The sequence below is a fragment of the Salmo salar genome, chromosome 20 (assembly GCF_965601325.2).
Source record: "Salmo salar chromosome 20, fSalSal1, whole genome shotgun sequence".
NCBI lineage: Eukaryota > Metazoa > Chordata > Actinopteri > Salmoniformes > Salmonidae > Salmo > Salmo salar.
Genome location: NC_138310.1, coordinates 61328269 through 61349346, shown reverse-complemented (window position 1 = coordinate 61349346; position 21078 = coordinate 61328269). Strand labels below are relative to the sequence as shown.

At 43.9% G+C, this 21078-nt stretch overlaps 1 protein-coding gene across 5 annotated transcripts in view; it reads left to right on the top strand.

Annotated features, from left to right (window-relative positions):
• The first annotated feature begins 35 nt into the window (after nt 1–35).
• LOC106581027 (BCAS3 microtubule associated cell migration factor) overlaps nt 36–21078 on the top strand; it is a 339535-nt gene continuing 318492 nt past the window's right edge. For all 5 annotated transcript variants that reach the window (XM_014162693.3, XM_045703733.2, XM_045703732.2 and 2 more), the window contains exons 1-7: nt 36–513; nt 3299–3389; nt 5266–5320; nt 5568–5643; nt 7120–7226; nt 12278–12359; nt 15822–15894. In XM_014162693.3, coding sequence (XP_014018168.2) covers nt 3319–3389; nt 5266–5320; nt 5568–5643; nt 7120–7226; nt 12278–12359; nt 15822–15894 — 464 coding nt within the window. In that variant the 5' untranslated portion in view covers nt 36–513; nt 3299–3318. The remainder of the gene's footprint in view (nt 514–3298; nt 3390–5265; nt 5321–5567; nt 5644–7119; nt 7227–12277; nt 12360–15821; nt 15895–21078) is intronic.

Here is a 21078-nt window from a genome sequence, read left to right as displayed (position 1 = left end):
TATCCATAATCTTTGATTAAATTTAAGGAAACTGGAATTAGAAGCTAAAAAAATTAAATATGTTTCATGCAACTGGGCCCAGAGTTCTCGCTGAAACTGCCTCAGACACATGCGAAGCAGTATCACGCGAGAACTCGATGTAAACAAACAAATCTGTGTGGTTCGAAATCGGGCTTTGTGTCATGGTGAGCACGTTCACGACAGAATCATTGTCTGTTGTTTTGACTCATGCAAATAAAATGTAGCTGTTGATCAAATATAGCAATTTCATAATCACCCCCAAAATAATCTGCGCGGATTCCTCAATATTATCCTGGGACGACAGGGTATTATTATTCACTCTGATTGGTCGAGGACCTACAACACCCGCCTCTGTCGTACACTGATTGGCTTGGTGAACGCAGCGAGGATGCTACCATTGGTCTCTTTAACTCTTCCACGTCTTTCCTACTGTTTTATGGCAATTGTTTAGGAGATTCGTTGAACTAACAAGCTAGCTAGACAACACACTAGGTACGTATTGAATAACATATACATTAGTTGGTTAAACTTCGCGAATGATGTTTAATAAATAGGTGTAGCTACTGGTGTTTGATTAAAAAAAACTTGTCTGGTGGTGGTTAGCTAGCTAGCTGCTGCTGTCATAGAAAGAATAGGACTGGAGACTAACGCTTGGTCTTGATATCTAAGTTAGCAACATTTGTCAAACAATTTTGACTTTTTAATATCAGCAGCTATTTATCTTGTTAGCTAACTAAGTCATCTTCAGTTTGATATGCGGCTGACCAGCTAGTTGGAGGAACCAACTTGAGTTAGATAGAGTAGCTAGCTAGCCAGTTAGCTGTCAGTGTTACCAAATGTTGCAATCATTGTTAAGGCTAACAGTAGTTCGTGTATGTGTACCTAATCATATAATTGTTAGTTACTTCAACCCAAGTTTCTAGATCCATTTGTAGTTAAACTTATAAAAAAAGTAAGATGGCTCTAGTTAGTATGTTAGCTACTAGGGGAGAGTGGAGTAAGTTGCGCCAAAGGGGTATATTGAGCCACCCTTCTAGGAAACCATACACAACATGTATAATTTGACCACATATTTAGGAAGAGATCATAATTTCATGTAGTCTGAAGGAAGAAACCACATTTTCACCAAATCAAATTCATTTATTGTTAGAGGTTTCATAATGCTTGTATCTTAACCAAAACAGATAATTTAAAGATTGTTCTATACATCATTTGGGGTCCTACACCTAGCATGAAAGTGCATCCTTGTTGCTGTGTGGGCTAATTTATTACAAATGTTTGTCTTGGGGTAAGTTCAACCAATGGCAAGTTGAACAAATTGAAGTGTTTCTTCCCAGGTGTAATGTAAGGCTGGGATATGAGGTAAAAACGGGGCCTGCCTATGTTTAAAGTGTTTTAGAAATGTACAGTGTTTGTTAGGTGTTAAGCCTGTGTTAAAAAATGCTTAAAAATAAGACAAAAAGTAATTGTGTTTGGGAAATAAAAAATAGACATGGTTTTAAAAAGGTAGTCTTAATATTTCATTCAGTACAGAAATGTGTAGGCGTCTTAACTTACCCTGTCCTGTAGCACAACTTACCCCATACCCAAGGTAAATTGTGCCAAGAGACCACTTTTTTTGGACTAGCTATATTTTCAAAACTAATGTTTACTTGAATTCTGATTATTTCCAGGGATACACAATATCCTGAAATATATGTAACCTAGATATCTTTGTTAGATATAATACTATATTTCCCTTGATGGAGTGACGCTTAATGTAAAAAAAAATCATTTTACCCCACTCACCCCTACTGGATAACTTTAGTACAAGTCCATTCACAGTCTGACAGCTGGTTAACAACACTTCTGAATGAAAGAAAGGAAAGAAAACAGTTAGCCACTATATTTACACATAACAGTAAATAGAAACACAAACACATTACCTGGAAGACAGTCACCTTTGAATGGCACAGTTTCAAATTAGACACAAAAAGGAGATAATTGTAGTCGCATAACAATGTTCCAGACTTGGTGCATTGGTACTGCTTGCCTTGTGGTAGCAGAACAATCTATGACTTGGGTGGCTGGAGTATTTGACATTTTTTGGGGGGGCCTTCATCTGACGCCGCATGGTTTAGTGGTCCTGGATGGCAGGGAGCTCGGCCCCACTGATTTACTTGGCTGTACACACTACCCTCTAGCACCTTGTGGTCAGATGCCAAGCTGTTTCCATACTAAGTGGTGATGCAGCCAGTCAGGATGCTCTCAATGGTGCAGCTGTTGAACTTTTTGAGCATCTGAGGGCTCATGCCAAATCTTTTCAGCCTCCTGAAGGGGAAGCGGTATTGTCATGACCTCTTCACAGCTGTGTTGGTTTGTGGACCATGATAGATCTTTAGTGATGTGTACACCGAGGAACTTGAAGCTCTCGACCCGCTCCACTACAGCCCCGTTGATGTGAATGTAGTCCGCGATCAGCTCCTTTGTCTTGCTGATGTTAAGGGAGAGGTTGTCGTACTGGCACCACACTGCCCGGTTTCTGACCTCCACCCTATAGGCTGTCTCATCGTTGTCGGTGATCAGGCCTACCACCGTTGTGTCATCTGCAAAATTAACGACGGTGTTGGAGTCGTGCGTGGCCACGCAGTCGTGGGTGAACAGGGAGTACACACACACAATACAGAAGGGGACTAAGCACACCCCCATGAGGGGCCCCCGTGTTGAGGGTCAGCATGGCGGATGTGTTGTTGCCTACCCTCACAAACTGGAGGTGGCCCGTCAGCAAGTCCAGGATCCAGTTGCAGAGGGAGGTGTTCAGTCCCAGCGACCTTAGCTTAGTGATGAGCTTTGAGGGCACTATGATGTTGAACGCTGAGCTGTAGACAATTAACAGCATTCTCATTCTTTGTTGCTTTAATAACTTTCAGATAATTTCATGTAGCAAAGGTAATCAAGCTCAGATTGATATGTGATACAGGAAATGTATTGAAAATAAAAAACAGACTTACATCCTAGTTATTGAATGTAATGATTTGGCCCTAATCATGGTTATATTAGGCAGGTTTGTTGGGGCGTGGTTTATTGTGTTGACTATCAGGTGTACCGTTAGGCCTACATTTTGTAGTACAAAATGTTCTATTAGTACAACCAGAAGTGGTAGGAATCTGTTCAAGATCTTTCGTGACCATTCTACACCCTATATGAAAGTCTACTAGTCTCGACCTTTATGGAGACAGAGACATAAATTAAACCTAGCTATTACCGAATTGTAATAGTCATGTTCTTTCCTCTGTAGGATAAAGACTTGGAGACAGAATGGCATCAGAATCTCCGCGCAGACCAAGCCGCTGTGCTGGAGGGGTTGTGGTGCGAGCACAAGCTGCCACGTAAGGACACACACACACAAGTTTCTCCTTTCAAAGAAATGACATTGCCTAACAGCTAATCCCATGATGGTTGTTATTGACCATCAGTTTCAGACATATGCTTCAGTGCTATGGATCAATATGATCTGGTTCAATATACACTGCTCAAAAAAATAAAGGGAACACTTAAACAACACAATGTAACTCCAAGTCAGTCACACTTCTGTGAAATCAAACTGTCCACTTAGGAAGCAACACTGATTGACAATACATTTCACATGCTGTTGTGCAAATGGGATAGACAACAGGTGGAAATTATAGGCAATTAGCAAGACACCCCCAATAAAGGAGTGGTTCGGCAGGTGGTGACCACAGACCACTTCTCAGTTCTTATGCTTCCTGGCTGTTTTGGTCACTTTTGAATGCTGGCGGTGCTTTCACTCTAGTGGTAGCATGAGACGGAGTCTACAACCCACACAAGTGGCTCAGGTAGTGCAGCTCATCCAGGATGGCACATCAATGCGAGCTGTGGCAAGAAGGTTTTCTGTGTCTGTCAGCGTAGTGTCCAGAGCATGGAGGCGCTACCAGGAGACAGGCCAGTACATCAGGAGACGTGGAGGAGGCCGTAGGAGGGCAACAACCCAGCACCAGGACCGCTACCTCCGCCTTTGTGCAAGGAGGAGCAGGAGGAGCACTGCCAGAGCCCTGCAAAATGACCTCCAGCAGACCACAAATGTGCATGTGTCTGCTCAAACGGTCATAAACACACTCCATAATGGTGGTATGAGGACCCCACGTCCACAGGTGGGGGTTGTGCTTACAGCCCAACACCGTGCAGGACGTTTGGCATTTGCCAGAGAACACCAAGATTGGCAAATTCGCCACTGGTGCCCTGTGCTCTTCACAGATGAAGCAGGTTCACACTGAGCACATGTGACAGACGTGACAGAGTCTGGAGACGCCGTGGAGAACGTTCTGCTGCCTGCAACATCCTCCAGCATGACCGGTTTGGCGGTGGGTCAGTCATGGTGTGGGGTGGCATTTCTTTGGGGGGCCACACAGCCCTCCATGTGCTCGCCAGAGGTAGCCTGACTGCCATTAGGTGCCGAGATGAGATCCTTAGACCCCTTGTGAGACCATATGCTGGTGCGGTTGGCCCTGGGTTCCTCCTAATGCAAGACAATGCTAGACCTCATGTGGCTGGAGTGTGTCAGCAGTTCCTGCAAGAGGAAGACATTGATGCTATGGACTGGCCCGCCCATTCCCCAGACCTGAATCCAATTGAGCACATCTGGGACATCATGTCTCGCTCCATCCACCAACGCCACGTTGCACCACAGACTGTCCAGGAGTTGGTAGATGCTTTAGTCCAGGTCTGGGAGGAGATCCCTCAGGAGACCATCCGCCACCTCATCAGGAGCATGCCCAGGCGTAGGGAGGTCATACAGGCATGTGGAGGCCACACACACTACTGAGCCTCATTTTGACTTGTTTTAAGGACATTACATCAAAGTTGGATCAGCCTGTAGTGTGGTTTTCCACTTTAATTTTGAGTGTGACTCCAAATCTAGACCTCCATGGGTTGATAAATTGGATTTCCATTGATTATTTTTGTGTGATTTTGTCAGCACATTCAACTATGTAAAGAAAAAAGTATTTAATAAGATTATTTCATTAATTCAGATCTAGGATGTGTTATTTTAGTGTTCCCTTTATTTTTTTGAGCAGTATATTTCCTTGGCCACTTTGAGGTGGAGAGTGCATAACAGAAAGTGTTAACTACAACCAATTTAGCTGAATTAAGTGCAAAGACAATACTTATACCTATGCATACACTACAAATATTCTACTCATAGGTATACACATTCAACAAGGTAACGCTCTTGTGTTATTACAGTGAGCAGTCGTATATGGAGAGTGTTGTGACCTTCCTCCAAGATGTGGTCCCTCAGGTAAGACTGTTTCCATTGATTGTCGTCTTTTCTACAGTAACAGAAATGTGTATTACATGTTACCCTTATTCAGATTGACTAGCTTACTCAGGCTGTCAATGGTGTTTTTATAGGTATAGAATTAACTGAATCACAAATTATCCTATTAAAGTTTTAATAGGTCATTCTATGACATTAACAGATTGCAGTAATTTAATCTGATAAATTGTTGTCCTCATCTCCTACTTGTCTTTTGTTCAAATTCAAGGCATACAGTGGCGCACCCCCAAGTGATGAAAAAGAGAAAATAGTTTGGGTCAGATTTGAGAAAGCTGACATCAATGGTAAGTCCAAGAACCGTTTCAAAGCTTCCCCCCTTGACTGTGTTGTGTTCAACCTTGGAGGGCATACACATTTTGATAACAAGTGATAACTTGCTTCATATTATCTGGTATTTTAAATCCACAGATTAGATTAAACCATATATTAACAGGTTTGTGAATATTATGAGTTTACTGAAATATGCTGGTAAGTGGCCTCTTGTTAGAATTTCTGGGTAGAAAACTGTTTAAATGTGACACATGAATAGGTCCTTTGGCAGGCGTTGTTTGCGAACCATTTGATGGTTCATTTCTTGTAAGGACTTTGACTGACAGGTCTGATGTATCTCAATGGCACGTGTGTGTGTGTGTGTGTGTGTGTGTGTGTGTGTGTGTGTGTGCCAGATCTCTCCCTCAATCTGACAGCAGCTGTGTTGATTAGACAGAGTTTTGTCTGTGTTTATAAAACATTCTACCACTTTAATGTTATTTACGCAAACCTTTTGAAGAGGACTTCTATTTGGTGTTCAATTTAGAGCTTCACTGTTCCAGCCCTGCTTCTTTGCATGCTCAATGTAAAGCAAATTGTTCCATACGGAAGCAATGGTTCATATACATTAAGAATGGCTGGAGTTGACACGCATTCAAAGTAGCTAGAGTTAAACATTTATTCAAAAGAATGAGCTGGAACACTTAAACCCCAACCATTCTTCTATAAAATGAAACGGTTTAGTAAAAGGTTTTTGAAATCGACAAAGACAAGGATGAATCATTTTAGACAACAGCAACAAACCAAGCAGTCAAATGTGTTGTATAGACTGATTATACACTGAGTGTACAAAACATTAAGAACACCTGGTCTTTCCAAGACACAGACTGACCAGGTGAATCCAGGTGAAAGCTATGATCCCTTTTTGATGTCACTTGTTAAATCCACTTCAATCAGTGTAGATGAAGGGGAGGAGACGGGTTAAAGAAGGATTTTTATTGAGACATGGATTGTGTATGTGTTCCATTCAGAGGTGGAATGGGCAAGACAGAAGATTTAAGTGCCTTTGAATGGGGTATGGTAGAAGTGCTACGCTGCTGGGTTTTTCACACTCAACAGTTTCCCGTGTGTATCAAGAATGGTCCACCACCTAAAGGACATCCAGCCAACTTGACACACCTGTGGGCAGCATTGGAGTCAACATGGGAAGGTGTTACTGATGTTTGGTATACTCAGTTTATGTTTGCATATGTTTATGGGGAGACCTACAAGACACAGGCACATACAACAGTTGTCTGGGATGGAGCCCGCTACAGAAATACACTGGTTCTGATTAGACCCCCCCCGGTCTCCACTTGTTTTGCCATAATATGGTAAATATCCATGTCAGGCAGTTCTAGTTTGATAGTCAATTCATCAAATGAATTGAAATCAAAATAAGTTTGAATAAGTCTATAGAGTTTACTGAATATAAATGTATGTGTTTCTTTGTGTTTTCCTGTGTCCATCAGATACGTCCCGCTCCCCAGAGTTCCTGGAGATGCACAGTGGCAGCAGTGACCCTCCCCTCTGCCTCATGATTGGTTACGCAGACGGGATGCAGATCTGGAGCATATCCGTGAGTAAAGACCAACTGTAGCACAACCAGTGTTTTTGTTGTTACTGTGCTGTTGTTGGTGTTGAAGCTTGCGATTTGGGGTTTCAGGCTGGGTTTCTGAATAAGCACTTTGTGACATCAGCTGATGTAAAAAGGGCTTTATAAATACATTTTGAATAGAAAGATGTTGACAACAACAGACGTGAGTGGTGCTGCGGTCTAAGACACTGCATCTCAGTGCTTGAGGCGTCACTACAGACACCCTGGTTCGAATCCAGGCTGTATCACAATCAGCCCGTGATTGGGAGTCCAATAGGGCGGCACACAATTGGCCCAGCGTCGTCCGGTGTAGGCCATCACTGTAAATAAGAATTTGTTCTTAACTGACTTGCCTAGTTAAATAAAGGTAAAAACCCCAGACATTATTGTATCTCATTTGCCGTACCCCTTGTCCCCCACTAGATGTCAGGATAGACCAGGGTGTTAAGTTATTTTCTTTTTAAAATGCTCCAGTCAATTACAAGTCTTGACAACTTTTGCACCAACAGTCTCTCTAGGATCTGTGTTGTGGTTGTTAACATATGAAAAACAGATCTTTGTGTTTTTGGGGTTGAAATATTTAATTTAAAATATAGAGCTGTTTACATTTGATGAGCAGGTTGGGTGGGTCACACAAGACACTACTCTCTCCAGGTCCCATAATTACAGGAACCATAGCACCTATTGTGCACTCCGGCTGGGAATTGCAAGGGACCTCACGATACAATATTATCACAATACTTAGGTGCCGATACGATATGTTGCGATTCTTTTTGTGTTCGATACTGTGATTTTATTGCAATTCAATGTTCCAAACAAATTGCACACCATATGTCTGCTGCAGAGGGACAAGTTTTTATTAGTCATGGAAATAAAAGTGCTGAAAAAAATTGTTCCCTGTTTAAAAAGAAGATGGAGAACAAACTTTGAAAGAAAATACTGGCGTTTTGGTACAGCCAACTAAGACAAATAATATTGCGATATTGTCAAAATGATACAATATATTGTCAAAAATAATATCCTGATGTGTAACTGTAACTGGTTTTATTTTACCCATCACTGTTGTGCACCCACATTGAGCAGATTTGAACAATAGAGAGACATGTACAGGCCTCCACAATGTGAGGAGAATCATGGAGGTGAGAGAAGGGCCACTCATTTCCTCCTCTCCTCGTCTGTCACTGAGGAGGTAGACTTAGCCAACAAGATGGAGGACTTTTGATATTCTTTTAAGGTGGTTTGTGTTGATGTGACTGGTATCATCCAAGGGTCAAATATTTAAGGAGGAATATGGAGTGAAATAAAGTAAGAAACCACTTATGGAAAAACCTAAGAGTGGAAATAGCATTAACATTTTTCCTGTACTTTTCTTTTTACCCAGATTTGTATTCTTTGAGTTAATTTCAAAGCCCTATGAGGAGGAAATGTAAAGGCTATTTGAAAGAGCTGTTCTTTTGACTCAACCATTTTTCAACCACAGTAAAGTCGTTTCCAGGATTATCTGAAAATAATAACTGAGATTCTCTAGTAAAATCATTAGAGGATTTTGTCAGCTCTACAACTTAACAAATAACCTGCAACTCCGCAAAGGCCTCTCTTTAGGACTATCAGGTTTCACGTGCAAGCTGTCACAGAAACATGCTAACTTAACATACATCCTGTGAGATCTAAACAGCCTAAGTCCTTAATCAGTCCATTCTAAACATCCACAGGCCACCAGGGAAACGACACACTTTTCCCCTCCACACACTGACACTGGGGGCTGACTGACACACACACACACTGGTGGGATGTGACTATGAACAACGTCTCTGTTGTTAGCGCACCTCTTCTCTCTTAAAGAAGAGAGGAACTATATGCAGCTAGCTACAGATGTGCAACACTAGCCAGCCTACATAATACCATCCAGAATAAACGAGGAGAGAAGGGCCATAGCCAGCCAGCTACAGATGTGCTGCTGCACTACATATAGAGTATTCTAGTACCATCCCGAGTTGGGTACAGTATAGTTCCGTTTCAATACCAGTCGACCAAGAAGTGGAATTGGAATTGGTCCCAACTGGGCGATACACTCGATACTGTTGCGGTGTTGCTCCTCTTTATCTCACACTCTTACACCTCTTGTAGTTTTTCTGTGGTTTTGGCATGTTTCCAGGACGTGTTTTTTCACTGGGTTCATATTAACTTATGATAGCACCTCGGTCTCGAACCCTGAGTAGCTGTGAAGTTTTTTTGACAGTCGCTAAGCCTACACCCTCTGTAATGGCACTGACTGCATGGAGAGACACACATACACACTCCTCATCAGACGCCCGACAGAGTGTGTATGTGCATATCAACCGTCCGTGTGTGTGTGCATTACTGTCCCCTCAGACAGCGAGGGATCTTTGACTGGATAGGTGTCGCCTGCCCTGTCCCAGACAGATGAGGCCCATACTACCGTGGGCAAGTTGTTGGCCTGAAGAGGTGTTGGGGGAAATGACCAGTTTTGAAAAGAGGTGTCTGTGTGGGCGCTGTTATTATTAAAGTACAGTCCCAGATAGGGACAATATCAGCCTGTCTTCATGTGCTTCCAAGAGGGAGAAAAGTTATCACCGCTGGTCTACCGTCTGCTTTGTAGCTCAACAGTGAAAATGGCCCCCGCTTGTGTCCTTAGTACCAAGTGTTATGTGTCTCTCATGGTGGAAAGTAACATTGAAATCCGCTGTTGTTTTAGGATCCCCAAAAGCACTTCATTTTGTTGAACATTATTCATTGATCATATTCATCCACCATCAATATGCCCTTGTCGTGTGTCCTGTCTGAATGCACGTCTGTCTGAATGCACGTCTGTCTGAATGCACGTCTGTCTGAATGCACGTCTGTCTGAATGCACGTCTGTCTGTCCTACAACAGAGGGGTAATACAGAGATTAAAACACGGTGTAAAACACTAGTTTCCCCAAAAAACATACCACCCAGACCCAAAAATGAAATTAATAAAAATTATGATAATAAATAAAAATAGACACACACACACAGAAGGAAGCAATTTGGCATATTGCTGCTGTGTAGACAGGCGGCTAATGTAATGGCAGAAAGCAGAGACGGATGTTGTTGATGCCTGGCTGGCTGTCTTGTCACACAGAGCCATGTAAGGCAAGGATGAGCTGTGGGGTAATGCACAATGCCCACCGTATTGTCATTATCCTAACCCCCCCGCCCCCCCACCACACACAATCCAGCAAAATCCATTATTCTCCAACTCCATTTGCCGTAGGAATCCCACCCATCCTCCCACCATAGTCCCACTTATTCCCTCTCTCTGTGCTCCTTTAACCTGCTAGTGGTTTATGATGCTCTAGTTTAATGCCACTGGACCGAGCTGTACTTTTAATAAAAACAATGGCCCGATCCACCACTTTGAAAAGAGGCGACTAATTGCGCAAAAGAGCGTTCATCCTCGGATGTGCTTATCTACTTAAGACACGTGGATTATGGCGACAGTAATGTGATAATGCACGTTTTGCTGTAATTTAACACAAAAAAAATCACAAAAGTGGAGCTTAGAGCTTAAAACAATGCACCATTACAGGCGTGAGAGCCACCACGGACCATGCAAGGGTTCTGACCTGACTACCCAAGCCTCTCTCTGGGGCCTAATGCAGGCGATGACCTAGCATCTCTACAGCCTCGAACAGGGACACAGCTACCACTTTAATTCCATTAACAGTTCTCATTGTATCTGATAGAACAGTAAAGACAGGAAGCAACCTACAATAACCTCTGATCTATTGGTGACCTCTAGCTATAGATACTGTAGCTTCTCAGAATGACAGGGGATATAGGCCTACACAGTACACGCTGGGTGAACAACAGGTGTGGCGGACATTTTCAACATGTCAATGTGGGAACACTATTTCCTCAACACTATCCAGCTGCTAACCTGTTATTCTTTACTTCAGATACTGTATGTAGGCTATGTTTAATCTCAGTTCTGTTCAAAGCATTTTAAAAGTATTTTTGGCATCAGTCATCATAGCGCTTTTGAAACCAATTAGCTGAGTTGTCTGGTTATCAGACTGTTGGTCTTGCCAGCCAGACGACACCGCAGCCCGCTCTGTCCCATTGGCTCAGTCACAGAAAGAAAGAGTAGGCCGCTCGTTTGCATCGGAATGCTTTGGGGACCTTTGTTGGTAGCTTTTACTCTACAGTTTGGTTGGCACTTCAACCACCAGCCCCTCCTCCACTCCCTTTAGTGCTCCCCTTCCTCTCCCTCTAGGTCACCCCTCCCAATCTCCCTCTAGGGCCCCCTTCCTCCTTGACAAGCCCCTTTCCACGCAGTTGGAATAGATGTTTTTTTGTTTTTTTCCCAGTGTGAACAAATCTCTCTTTGTTCCAGCTAGGGGCCCCCACATTGTCTTTTGACTTTGCCCTGCTGCCGACATCTTAGCCCTTTAGCCTCCATCCAAACCAGAGCTTTAAGTTTGTGGTTGTGTAGTGTTGATAATTCTATCATTACGCTGAGGCTTAATCAGAAGTATGGCCGTATTGATTATCGGAGCAGCCTCGTAAAGAACTAGTTGTCACCCCACCGAACTTATGGCGTTTTATCATCAGAAATAACAACTCCAGCCCTGTTGACTATGGCAAACTGTTAACTGTTTTATATGAAGTGTTTACCCTAGCATTGTATAGGTGGGCTTGCCCCCCTGCCTAGCTCTATTCCCTCTGTTCAGCTGGTGTTTGCTTGGCCAAGTGTTTTTGACAGAACTACACCGCAACAACCGTAAAACAACAATGTCCTCTTTTAGATACATTAGTTAAATTTCCTTTATATAAGACATCAGAGTAAATGAGAGTGGTCTTAGACTGCGCGCTCATTGTATGCATTTATGTCAGAAGGATGGAGAAAGAAAGCTGTCCAGCCACTGTAAAATAGTCTCAAATCGTTTGACTTTTCACTGGTGACACTTCTTTTGACTTGTTACATTTACTTGTTGTTACATTGTTGTTGAACTTGCTCTACTCTCTTTTTTCCACTCTCTGTTGTAGCTGGGTGGGGAGGCCCAGGAGCTTTTCTCTGTGCGCCACGGACCTGTGAGAGCTGCCCACATCCTGCCAGCGCCCCATATCAGTGAGTATCTGTCTACCTGCCTACCTCTGCCATCTTTCACCTCTGTCATCTTTTACGTCTACCCTAACGTTTCCCAGTCTTGTATTTTTGTCGTTCTACTTGTTCACATCAGACCGTCTTTGAGTGTGATGCACATTGTAAGCGAGATGCTTTCGTTCTAGAAATCAGTAGAAAAGCTTGGCTGTTTTCAGCTTGTCATGCCACATGAACCTCCTCTCTGCCCACTTCAGTCAATATTTATCCACCCAATCTGCAAAGTGGAAGAAAAAAGCTCTGCTGTTAAATGTATGCGTTTTGAAGCACATTGGTCTTGTTTTTCCTCTGATGTGGGTTTTCAACACGGCCTCTCCTCCACCGAAAAAAATTAAATCACTTAAACTCAAATCAGTTCTCGCCAGCGCTCATGGACCACTCTTGAAACGAAGTTAAGTGTGGCACAATTTATGTCGTTTGAGGATGTGGCGTGTGTGTGTTTGCTGTGATATGTCATGGGTTAATTAAAGACTACCCTGTTTGTTAATAGTCAGAAGCCCCATGCCAGAGCCCCCTCTCTTCCTGTTCCTATCCTAATATTAAAGGCAGTCCTGGCCTCAATCATACTGTTGGCCTGGCCCCCGCTGGCTCAGACTGACTCAGAATGAAGTGACAGAGCTCTGGTTAGCCCCCCCCACCATTTATATCTCTCCCTCAATTCACTCATTGGCCCCATTGTATTACAGGGGTAATAGCATTTCTAAAGGTTAGGTATGGAAGAGAAGCAGGCCAGTGAAAAACATGTGAAACATCATCTAATCATGTTCAATCAGAGACTTCAAAGGAAAGCAGAGGGGACATATCACCTCTAGGTTGCCTATGGACCACCCTCAGACACACCGTTGTATCTAATATAAGATCGTACGCATTCACATCCTCTTAAACCCATATACAATTGGATTTCCCTCGTTCTGCCAATTAGTTATTCTCTAGGCATGAAGTTTGAATTTGCTGTCACTGCAGGTATAATTCAGAAATGAAGTGAAATGCACAAAACGCTAGCATGTGGCGTTCTGGTGAGAAAATCAGCTTTTTGTTCTCGCTCTGTGTTCCGGTCCTTTGGCAGATTTCAACAATGCACAATGACAGCATTGAAAGGGCCCTGGATGGGGATGAAAGCCACCAACAGTAATAAGAAGCAGCAGATACCCAACACATGAGGGGAACGATTCTCTGACTGCTAAAATAAAAATGAATTGTACTACCAGAGTAGCGGGCGGGAGAGAGCGAGAGACACTGATTGCAATCTGTTAGATGCAGCCGGCGCAAACAGTGTTGCTCTGTGGCAGCTGTTAAAAGACCAATTGTTTCAGTCGGGATCCTGGGTGGGCGGGTTTGGAAAGTCCTGAAAATAGGTGTCGGTTCAAATAAGTCAAAAGGCCCCTTCCTGGAATCGAGGAGGAAGTGGTGTTTTTCCGAAGAGAGTGATCCGTTTATCTGTCCAGCATCCCAGAGTTTGTAACCTATGCTCTTTTCTTCTGTCCTCTGGTATAGGCCATACATACGCCTACCAAAGTGATTCACAGTACAATAGATGAGCATTGATGACAAGTGATCCTAATATGTACAGTATGAGCCTTCTGTTGGTCTCTTGAACAGTAGAAGGGATGTCAGTAATAGTATTGTGTTGGACCTGAACTCAGATGTCCCAGAGGCCCAGCCTCCATGTAAAGGGACTAATTACTGAAATGGCTCTGGAAATTATAGAATTTATAACAGCAAACATATTGGCTTCAATACAGACTTGCCTTCCTCTATAAATGAGATAAACACACACTCAACAGTCAAACATACAAATGTCGAGTTTGAAATGGAGCTATATTATATCTCTGAAATTACAGTCTACTCATAATCAAAGCATAGTCAACACTAGTCATGAAATCTTAGATCATTTTCCCCCTGACTGTATTTACAGAAACTGTTTATTTTCCTAAATGCATTGTTCAGATGAAACCCTTTGGTCTTTCGGGGTAATCATATTTGCCTACAGCTCAATATGGTGACCCGTTGTGATGTTTGATGACAGAAATATGAGTGCAGAAGAAAGGCTGTGTTTGGGAGTGTTAGGGGTTTGAGGACGGCACATTGGCTCTCCCACACGGCACGGTCACACCACAGGAACTCACAGTGATTACTGTCAGGGCTAAATGACTCCCCTCCACAGGCCTAACAGCTTCTTCAATCTGGACCCCCACACACACCACATCCCTCCCTCGCCATCTCTAGGGGAAAATGGCACCCTATTCCCTACATAGTACACTACTTTGATCAGAGCCCTATGGGACAGAAACTAAATATGCCCACTGGGCTTTTACCATACTGTAATTTCGCCCCAAACCCAAAGAATTAAACAGAGGCAGACAAAAGAACCCTACTCAGCTTTGAAGGGGGTCTCTGTCAATCTATCTCGCTCCATCCTCCCCTCCATATGGAGAGGAAAGATAGTTTGAGTTCAGCACGTTAGAAAAGAGTGCTGTTTCTGTTCCTCCGTCTCCCTCCTCTCCTTTCTTCTTAATGTCTTGCATGCTGGTATGTTAATCTATTTGATCCCCATAAGTCTTCATGTTAACCTGGGCATTATTCTGTGGTCAGCGGGGATGAGTCCTCTCCAAGTTGCCAGGAATGAGACGGTCCAACTTCTGAAATGTTCTATTTTATATATTGTCTCCTTTTCCTCTTCAGAATTTAGTTATTTTTATTTCTTTTTTTTTTTACCCCTTTTTATCCCCAATTTCGAGGTGTCCAATTGTCTCATCGCTGCAACTACCGTACGGACTCGGGAGAGATGAAGATCGAAAGCCGTGCATACTCCGAAACACAACCCAGCCAAGCCTCACTGCTTCTTGACACAATGCCCACTTAACCCGGAATCCAGCAACACCAATGTGTCGGAGGAAACACCGTACACCTGGCAACCGTGTCAGCGTGCACTGCGCCTGGCCCGCCACAGGAGTCGCTAGAGTGTGATGGGACAAGGACATCCCTGCCGGCCAAACCCTCCCCTAACCCGGACAACGCTGGGCCAATTGTGCACCACCCAATGGGTCTCCCGTTCGCAGCCGGCTGTGACAGAACCTGGACTCGAACCAGGATCTCTAGTGGCCTTAGACCACTCCACCACTCGGGGAGTCCATCTCTTCAGAATTCTTTAGGGGGTATAATTTGATTACAGAGCTGCTGTAGTAATGTAATCAACACGCATCCTGCTACAGTAGCGCTAGTTAAGTGGAGTGGGTGGCTCTGGCAGGCTGGACTGGGCACACTACACAACAGGCCTGTCTCACATGCATAGGGCCCCCTAATGATGAATGATCACTGCTCTCTGTCAGTCCCTCATCTTCTCTCTCTCCTTCTCCCCCCCCTCTTTTTTCCTTCTCCTTCTTCCCCTTCTTCTTCTTCTTCTTCTTCTCCCCCTTCTTCTTCTTCTAGGTCCGCTGATGATTGATAGTTTTGCGGACAAAAGGCCTCTCCTGGGGGTGTGCAAGAGTACCGGGTCCTCGGGGTGAGTACAGTACACATTTCTCATGACATCGCTGGGAGATACGCTTGGGAGGGTGGTATCTGACTGAATCCACAGTACAAGCACAGCACAGTACAAGCCCCTAGAGATCCAATAATGTGACTATGTACAAGCCCAAGTTTTTCCCATGTTGAAAGAGTTGATTTTTCCTGATGACATCATTAGATAGAGTTACAGTCCATTAGCTCTAAAGCCTTTCTCTGGTTGGGTTAAAGTTGAACTACGCCACACACACTTGTAATCCAGTTTCCACATGTGTTAACCATGGCTGCTGGTAACCATGACCACTGGTAGGAGTGATGTGCGTCAGTTGGCGACCAGGCATAGTTTTATTTTATTGGGCGCCCCCAGTTTTCGAGCGTCTCAGAAGTTAGTATATGTATGATGATGGACTCATTCCTGGTCTAGTCGTTCTATTTCTCTGGCCTCCATCTCACTGATTGGTCACTCAGACAGACCCACAGTGGCATCAGATTCCACAACATGTCAACGTGACTTGCATACTCGGACTATGTCTGCAATGACACCCTATTTAGTAGTGCACTATATATAGATCAGACTGTCATTTTATACAACGCCTTAACATGAGATCCCTTTCCCCATCCGTCCTTCCTTCCAGTCACATCACATGCCTGGTTAACAAGGGAGCAACAAATCAAATAGTTGTTTTGATCTTTTACTAGAAATAATCAGGTATGCAAGAGCAGACACAAGGTAGCACATTAGTAAGACATTTTGGGTGATTTTAGGTTGACTTTCCTTGCTAATTTACCAGACTTGGATAAGCCAATCTGGCTGCATGGCGAGGCAGAAAAGGAGCGAGGAGATGGGAGGAGAGGTTAGAGCAGGAGGAGGAGGAGATCAGAGGAGAAGATGTGAAACTTCCATGTGCTAATGGAATGTCCTTTCTCTGTCACCAGAGTCAATCTTTATTAAAATGTGTGGGAAGGGAAAGACAGGCTAGGGCCCTTGGTTGTACTGCCTGACGTTCAGACGTTACGAGGTACAAATCTTAAGTACATTTGAAAGCCTATAATTTGGCCTAAGTAATAAGAGCCATCAAAGCCCCCCTGGTGAAGAGAGAGAACCCCAGGCGTCTGTTCTCTCCATACGTTGCCATGACCTCCCTTTTTCCCCTCCCCTTGTCCCTGCTCCTCTTCCAGAACATCGAAAACATTTAACTCGATATTTCCTTCCTGGGAAATGAAATAAGGAAGTCTGTCTTCAGCTGGGCTTTGATGGAGACCACCTTCCCCAAGTTTTCACAGTAAAGCAGCCTCCTCCTCTACTGCCTCTGCCACCGATTCTCTACTGCCTCGTCTGCCTCTGTACTGCCTCTACCACTGCTCTGGCTGTGTCCTGGCTGACACGGAGAGAGAGAGCTACAGACGGGGAGGGTTTGGCTGCTTGGCCTGGTGACTGATGCTCAGCAGTAATGCTGAAAACATGCTTGATGCTTAAAAGCCCAAACCCTGACCTCTGGCTGAATGGCACAGCCAGGCTAGGGCCGTCCTGACTCCCGACCGACAGAGGTGTTTGGTAAATAACACTACATTAAAAGAAGAGAGGACTCCCCTATTGCCACAGCACAGTCTTTCCATTCAGGACGTTTGTAAACTTACTAAGGTCCTCACTCAATTTTTAGCATATAATCATTTTAAAATAACAGCTTGGTTCAACCAGCAAAAAGGATGCCGGCTTGACACTTAAATGGAAAACAGATTGGAGTCTTGGCCGCGAGAGCAGCGCTGGTTTAGAAGTTGGTTCAGTCAGCTCGAGGCTTAGATTACAAGATTTGCAAATTAAAGGAAAACCAGAAAGGGGGAAAAAGCATGTGTGCCTATCCTTGTATTTGTGGGCTTCTAGCCAGGCCCACTCAACATCATTTTATCAATGGAAAGGATTATGCGTTAAGCCAAAACAATGTATGGATCTAGTGATTTTCCTGACAGCAAAGTACATGTGTGACCCTTCACGCACTGTGCCAGTGCCAGTTGGGTTGGTGGGGGAATTAGTAAAGAATGCCTGTGTGCCATACTGTATCAGCCCCTGGGCTCTGGTCTTCCTGCTCTCCTGCTCCTCCTCTCCTCACATAGTGTCTGGAAAGGATTTGTGTTTCCAGCCCCTGCTGCTGCTGGTCGTTGTTATTATTTAAATGATTTAATTAGGTCCGCTGGTATTAACATTCAGAACATTTAAGACTGCTCTTTGTCAATGAATCCAAATCACAGAGGCAGGGTGCGGAGGGCGGAGGCATCTTAACTGTTTGTGGGTGTTTTTCGGAGTGGGAGCATACACACACTCCCAGGGTAAAAGTTCAGCAGTGAAGAAGAAGCCTGCTTTTGTTCTCACTGTTGTGTCCCAAATGGCACCCTATTCCCTGAATAGTGCGCTACTTTTGACCAGGGCCCATAGGGCTCTGGTCAAAAGTATTGCACTTTTAGGGAATAGGGTGCCATTTGGGACATAACCTCTGAGTTTTGGAACTGTGTGGATGAAGTGTCTGGGCAGGCAGAAAGCTCTTGTCAGCAGAGCCCCTGACATTTACAACCCCCCAATCTTCCTACCCTGTACGCCCACCCCCAAATCTCCAGATGCACAGAGGATGTGGGCATGATTTTATTATTTATTTTTGACAAATAAAGTGTTCTGTCACCATGGAGACTATGGATGGATTCATATTTTCTGAGGGTTCCGGCCGGATGGAACTCATGGAGACTCCCCTGAGGGTGACAATGGTCACCATGGCTACCTACCACAGACGGTAGCCAGTAGCGACCTGGAAACCATCAGCACCAGTATAGGTGGATAGGATGCATGTTTTTCTTGCCTCCTTTTTACATTTTATTTAATTCAATATTTATCATTACCAGCATTTTAGGTGCTGGGCCTTTCAAGAGATGATGGTTTCAGCACCAGGCCACGGCCCTCCAGCTGGCCCCTGTGAACCTCCCATGGACCTGTCCTTTAAAAGTCATGGCTCTGAGTCGAGACTTTTCACACCTCACCAGCAAGGCCGGTGTCGTGTCCTTGATATCTCAATATTCATTAGACACATTTAGCACACAGTTTTTAATCTAATGCAGGAAGATATAAGCTATGTGTAATTTGAAATGACACCCGACAACAACAAAGCAAGATTGATCCTAAAAAAGAGATCATGTCATGTCCCTAATTTGTCATTATCCTAATGCTTTATCCACTAAGTCCTGTTGTCACCAAAAAAAAGAATAATCCTGTCACCTAATGCCTTGATATTAATTACAGTATTGCAGGGAAAACCCCACTCGTTCCACCAAACATTTTCAAAGAGACTTAGAGGAAAGCCTATTGTGGTACTAAGCTGTGCTTTTCATTGCTATTTTCATGACAGGTTTAGCAGTGGTAAACGCGAAGTATCCCTCTAAAGTGTATTAAATGGTAAATCTCAGAGCATTTGTATTAAAAGAGGCACCAGATTTTTGGAGAAGTGATGCTTTTGAAGCCAGCGTGAGGCCTTTGGGCTGTTCTCTTAGTCACCATGATACGCACGCACGTACCCCCTCCCAGTGGGGACACAGCGATGATGTGTGTGTACAGTCAGTGTTGTCTTTTGTGGTCCAGCTAACCACAGAATTGATTAAGAGAAAAATAAAGCTCTAACAGGGACATTTGATTTATTTCCTACTTTTGTTTGTTTTCAATTTGTGGGTGGGAATGTCGTGTTCTTCTTTTTAAGAGTTCTGATGAAATCATTCCAGAACCTTTTGTAATGGCCATCTGTGGAAACGGGAATGCCTGTAATCTCATCTAAACCTCCTTTTTAATTTTAGCCCACACACTTGCATTTAGACTTACACACACATCTCACACTCACTCACTCATTCAGCGCTAACGGAGGGCAGTCTCTGGCTTTATTTTGAAGCGTTTATTTTGACTTCCACGTCTGTTTTCTGTCGGCTGAAAATATGTTCTGCCTCGCCAGTTTTCCCCTTCAAATAGGAAGTGAGTTTAAACACAGTGGTACGAAGTGGAAGATATATATTTTTTTTAAATGACACGCACAGTGAGGCATAATTTTCAGCCCACAGTTCATTCAGCTTTTGTGCAGTATGTTTCACATTCTGTTAATGACCAATTTAATGTGAAAATATAATCAGGGCATTTCAGTTTTGTGATACTGAAGGTGTTGTTCAGCAACTTAGAATTTATGCCCTTATGTCAAATCAAATCAAATGTATTTATATAGCCCTTCTTACATCAGCTGATATCACAAAGTGCTGTACAGAAACCCAGCCTAAAACCCCAAACAGCAAGCAATGCAGGCGTAGAAGCACGGTGGTTAGGAAAAACTCCCTAGAAAGGCCAAAAACCTAGGAAGAAACCTAGAGAGGAACCAGGCTATGAGGGGTGGCCAGTCCTCTTCTGGCTGTGCCGGGTGGAGATTATAACAGCACATGGCCTAGATGTTCAAATGTTCATAAATGACCAGCATTGTCAAATAATAATAATCATAGTAGTTGTCGAGGGTGCAACAAGTCAGTAACACAAGAGTAAGTGTCAGTTGGCTTTTTCATAGCCGATCTTTGAGAGTATCTCTACCGCTCCTGCTGTCTCTAGAGAGTTGAAAACAGCAGGTCTGGGACAGGTAGCACGTCCGGTGAATAGGTCAGGGTTCCAGCAGGTCTGGGGCAACAGGTCTGGGACAGGTAGCACGTCCGGTGAACAGGTCAGGGTTCCATAGCTGCAGGCAGAACAGTTGGAACTGGAGCAGCAGCACGGCCAGGTGAACTGGGGACAGCAAGGAGTCATCAAGCCAGGTAGTCCTGAGGCATGGTCCTAGGGCTCAGGTCCTCCAAGAGAGAGAGAAAGAAAGAGAGAATTAGAGAGAGCATATTTAAATTCACACAGGACACCGCAAAAGACAAGAGAAATACTCCAGATGTGACAGACTGACCCTAGCCCTCCGACACATAAACTACTGCAGCATAAATACTGGAGGCTGAGACAGGAGGGGTCAGGAGACACTGTGTTAATATGCCACCTATTTCTATTAAGGGAAGTAGCATATTCTTCCTCTCAATATCACTTACCAGTAATTTCCAACCCCAATTAGTTTTGGTATGTGTAAGGATGACAAGCCATGAATGGATGGAAACCAGATTAAGTACCTAATCTCATACTGAA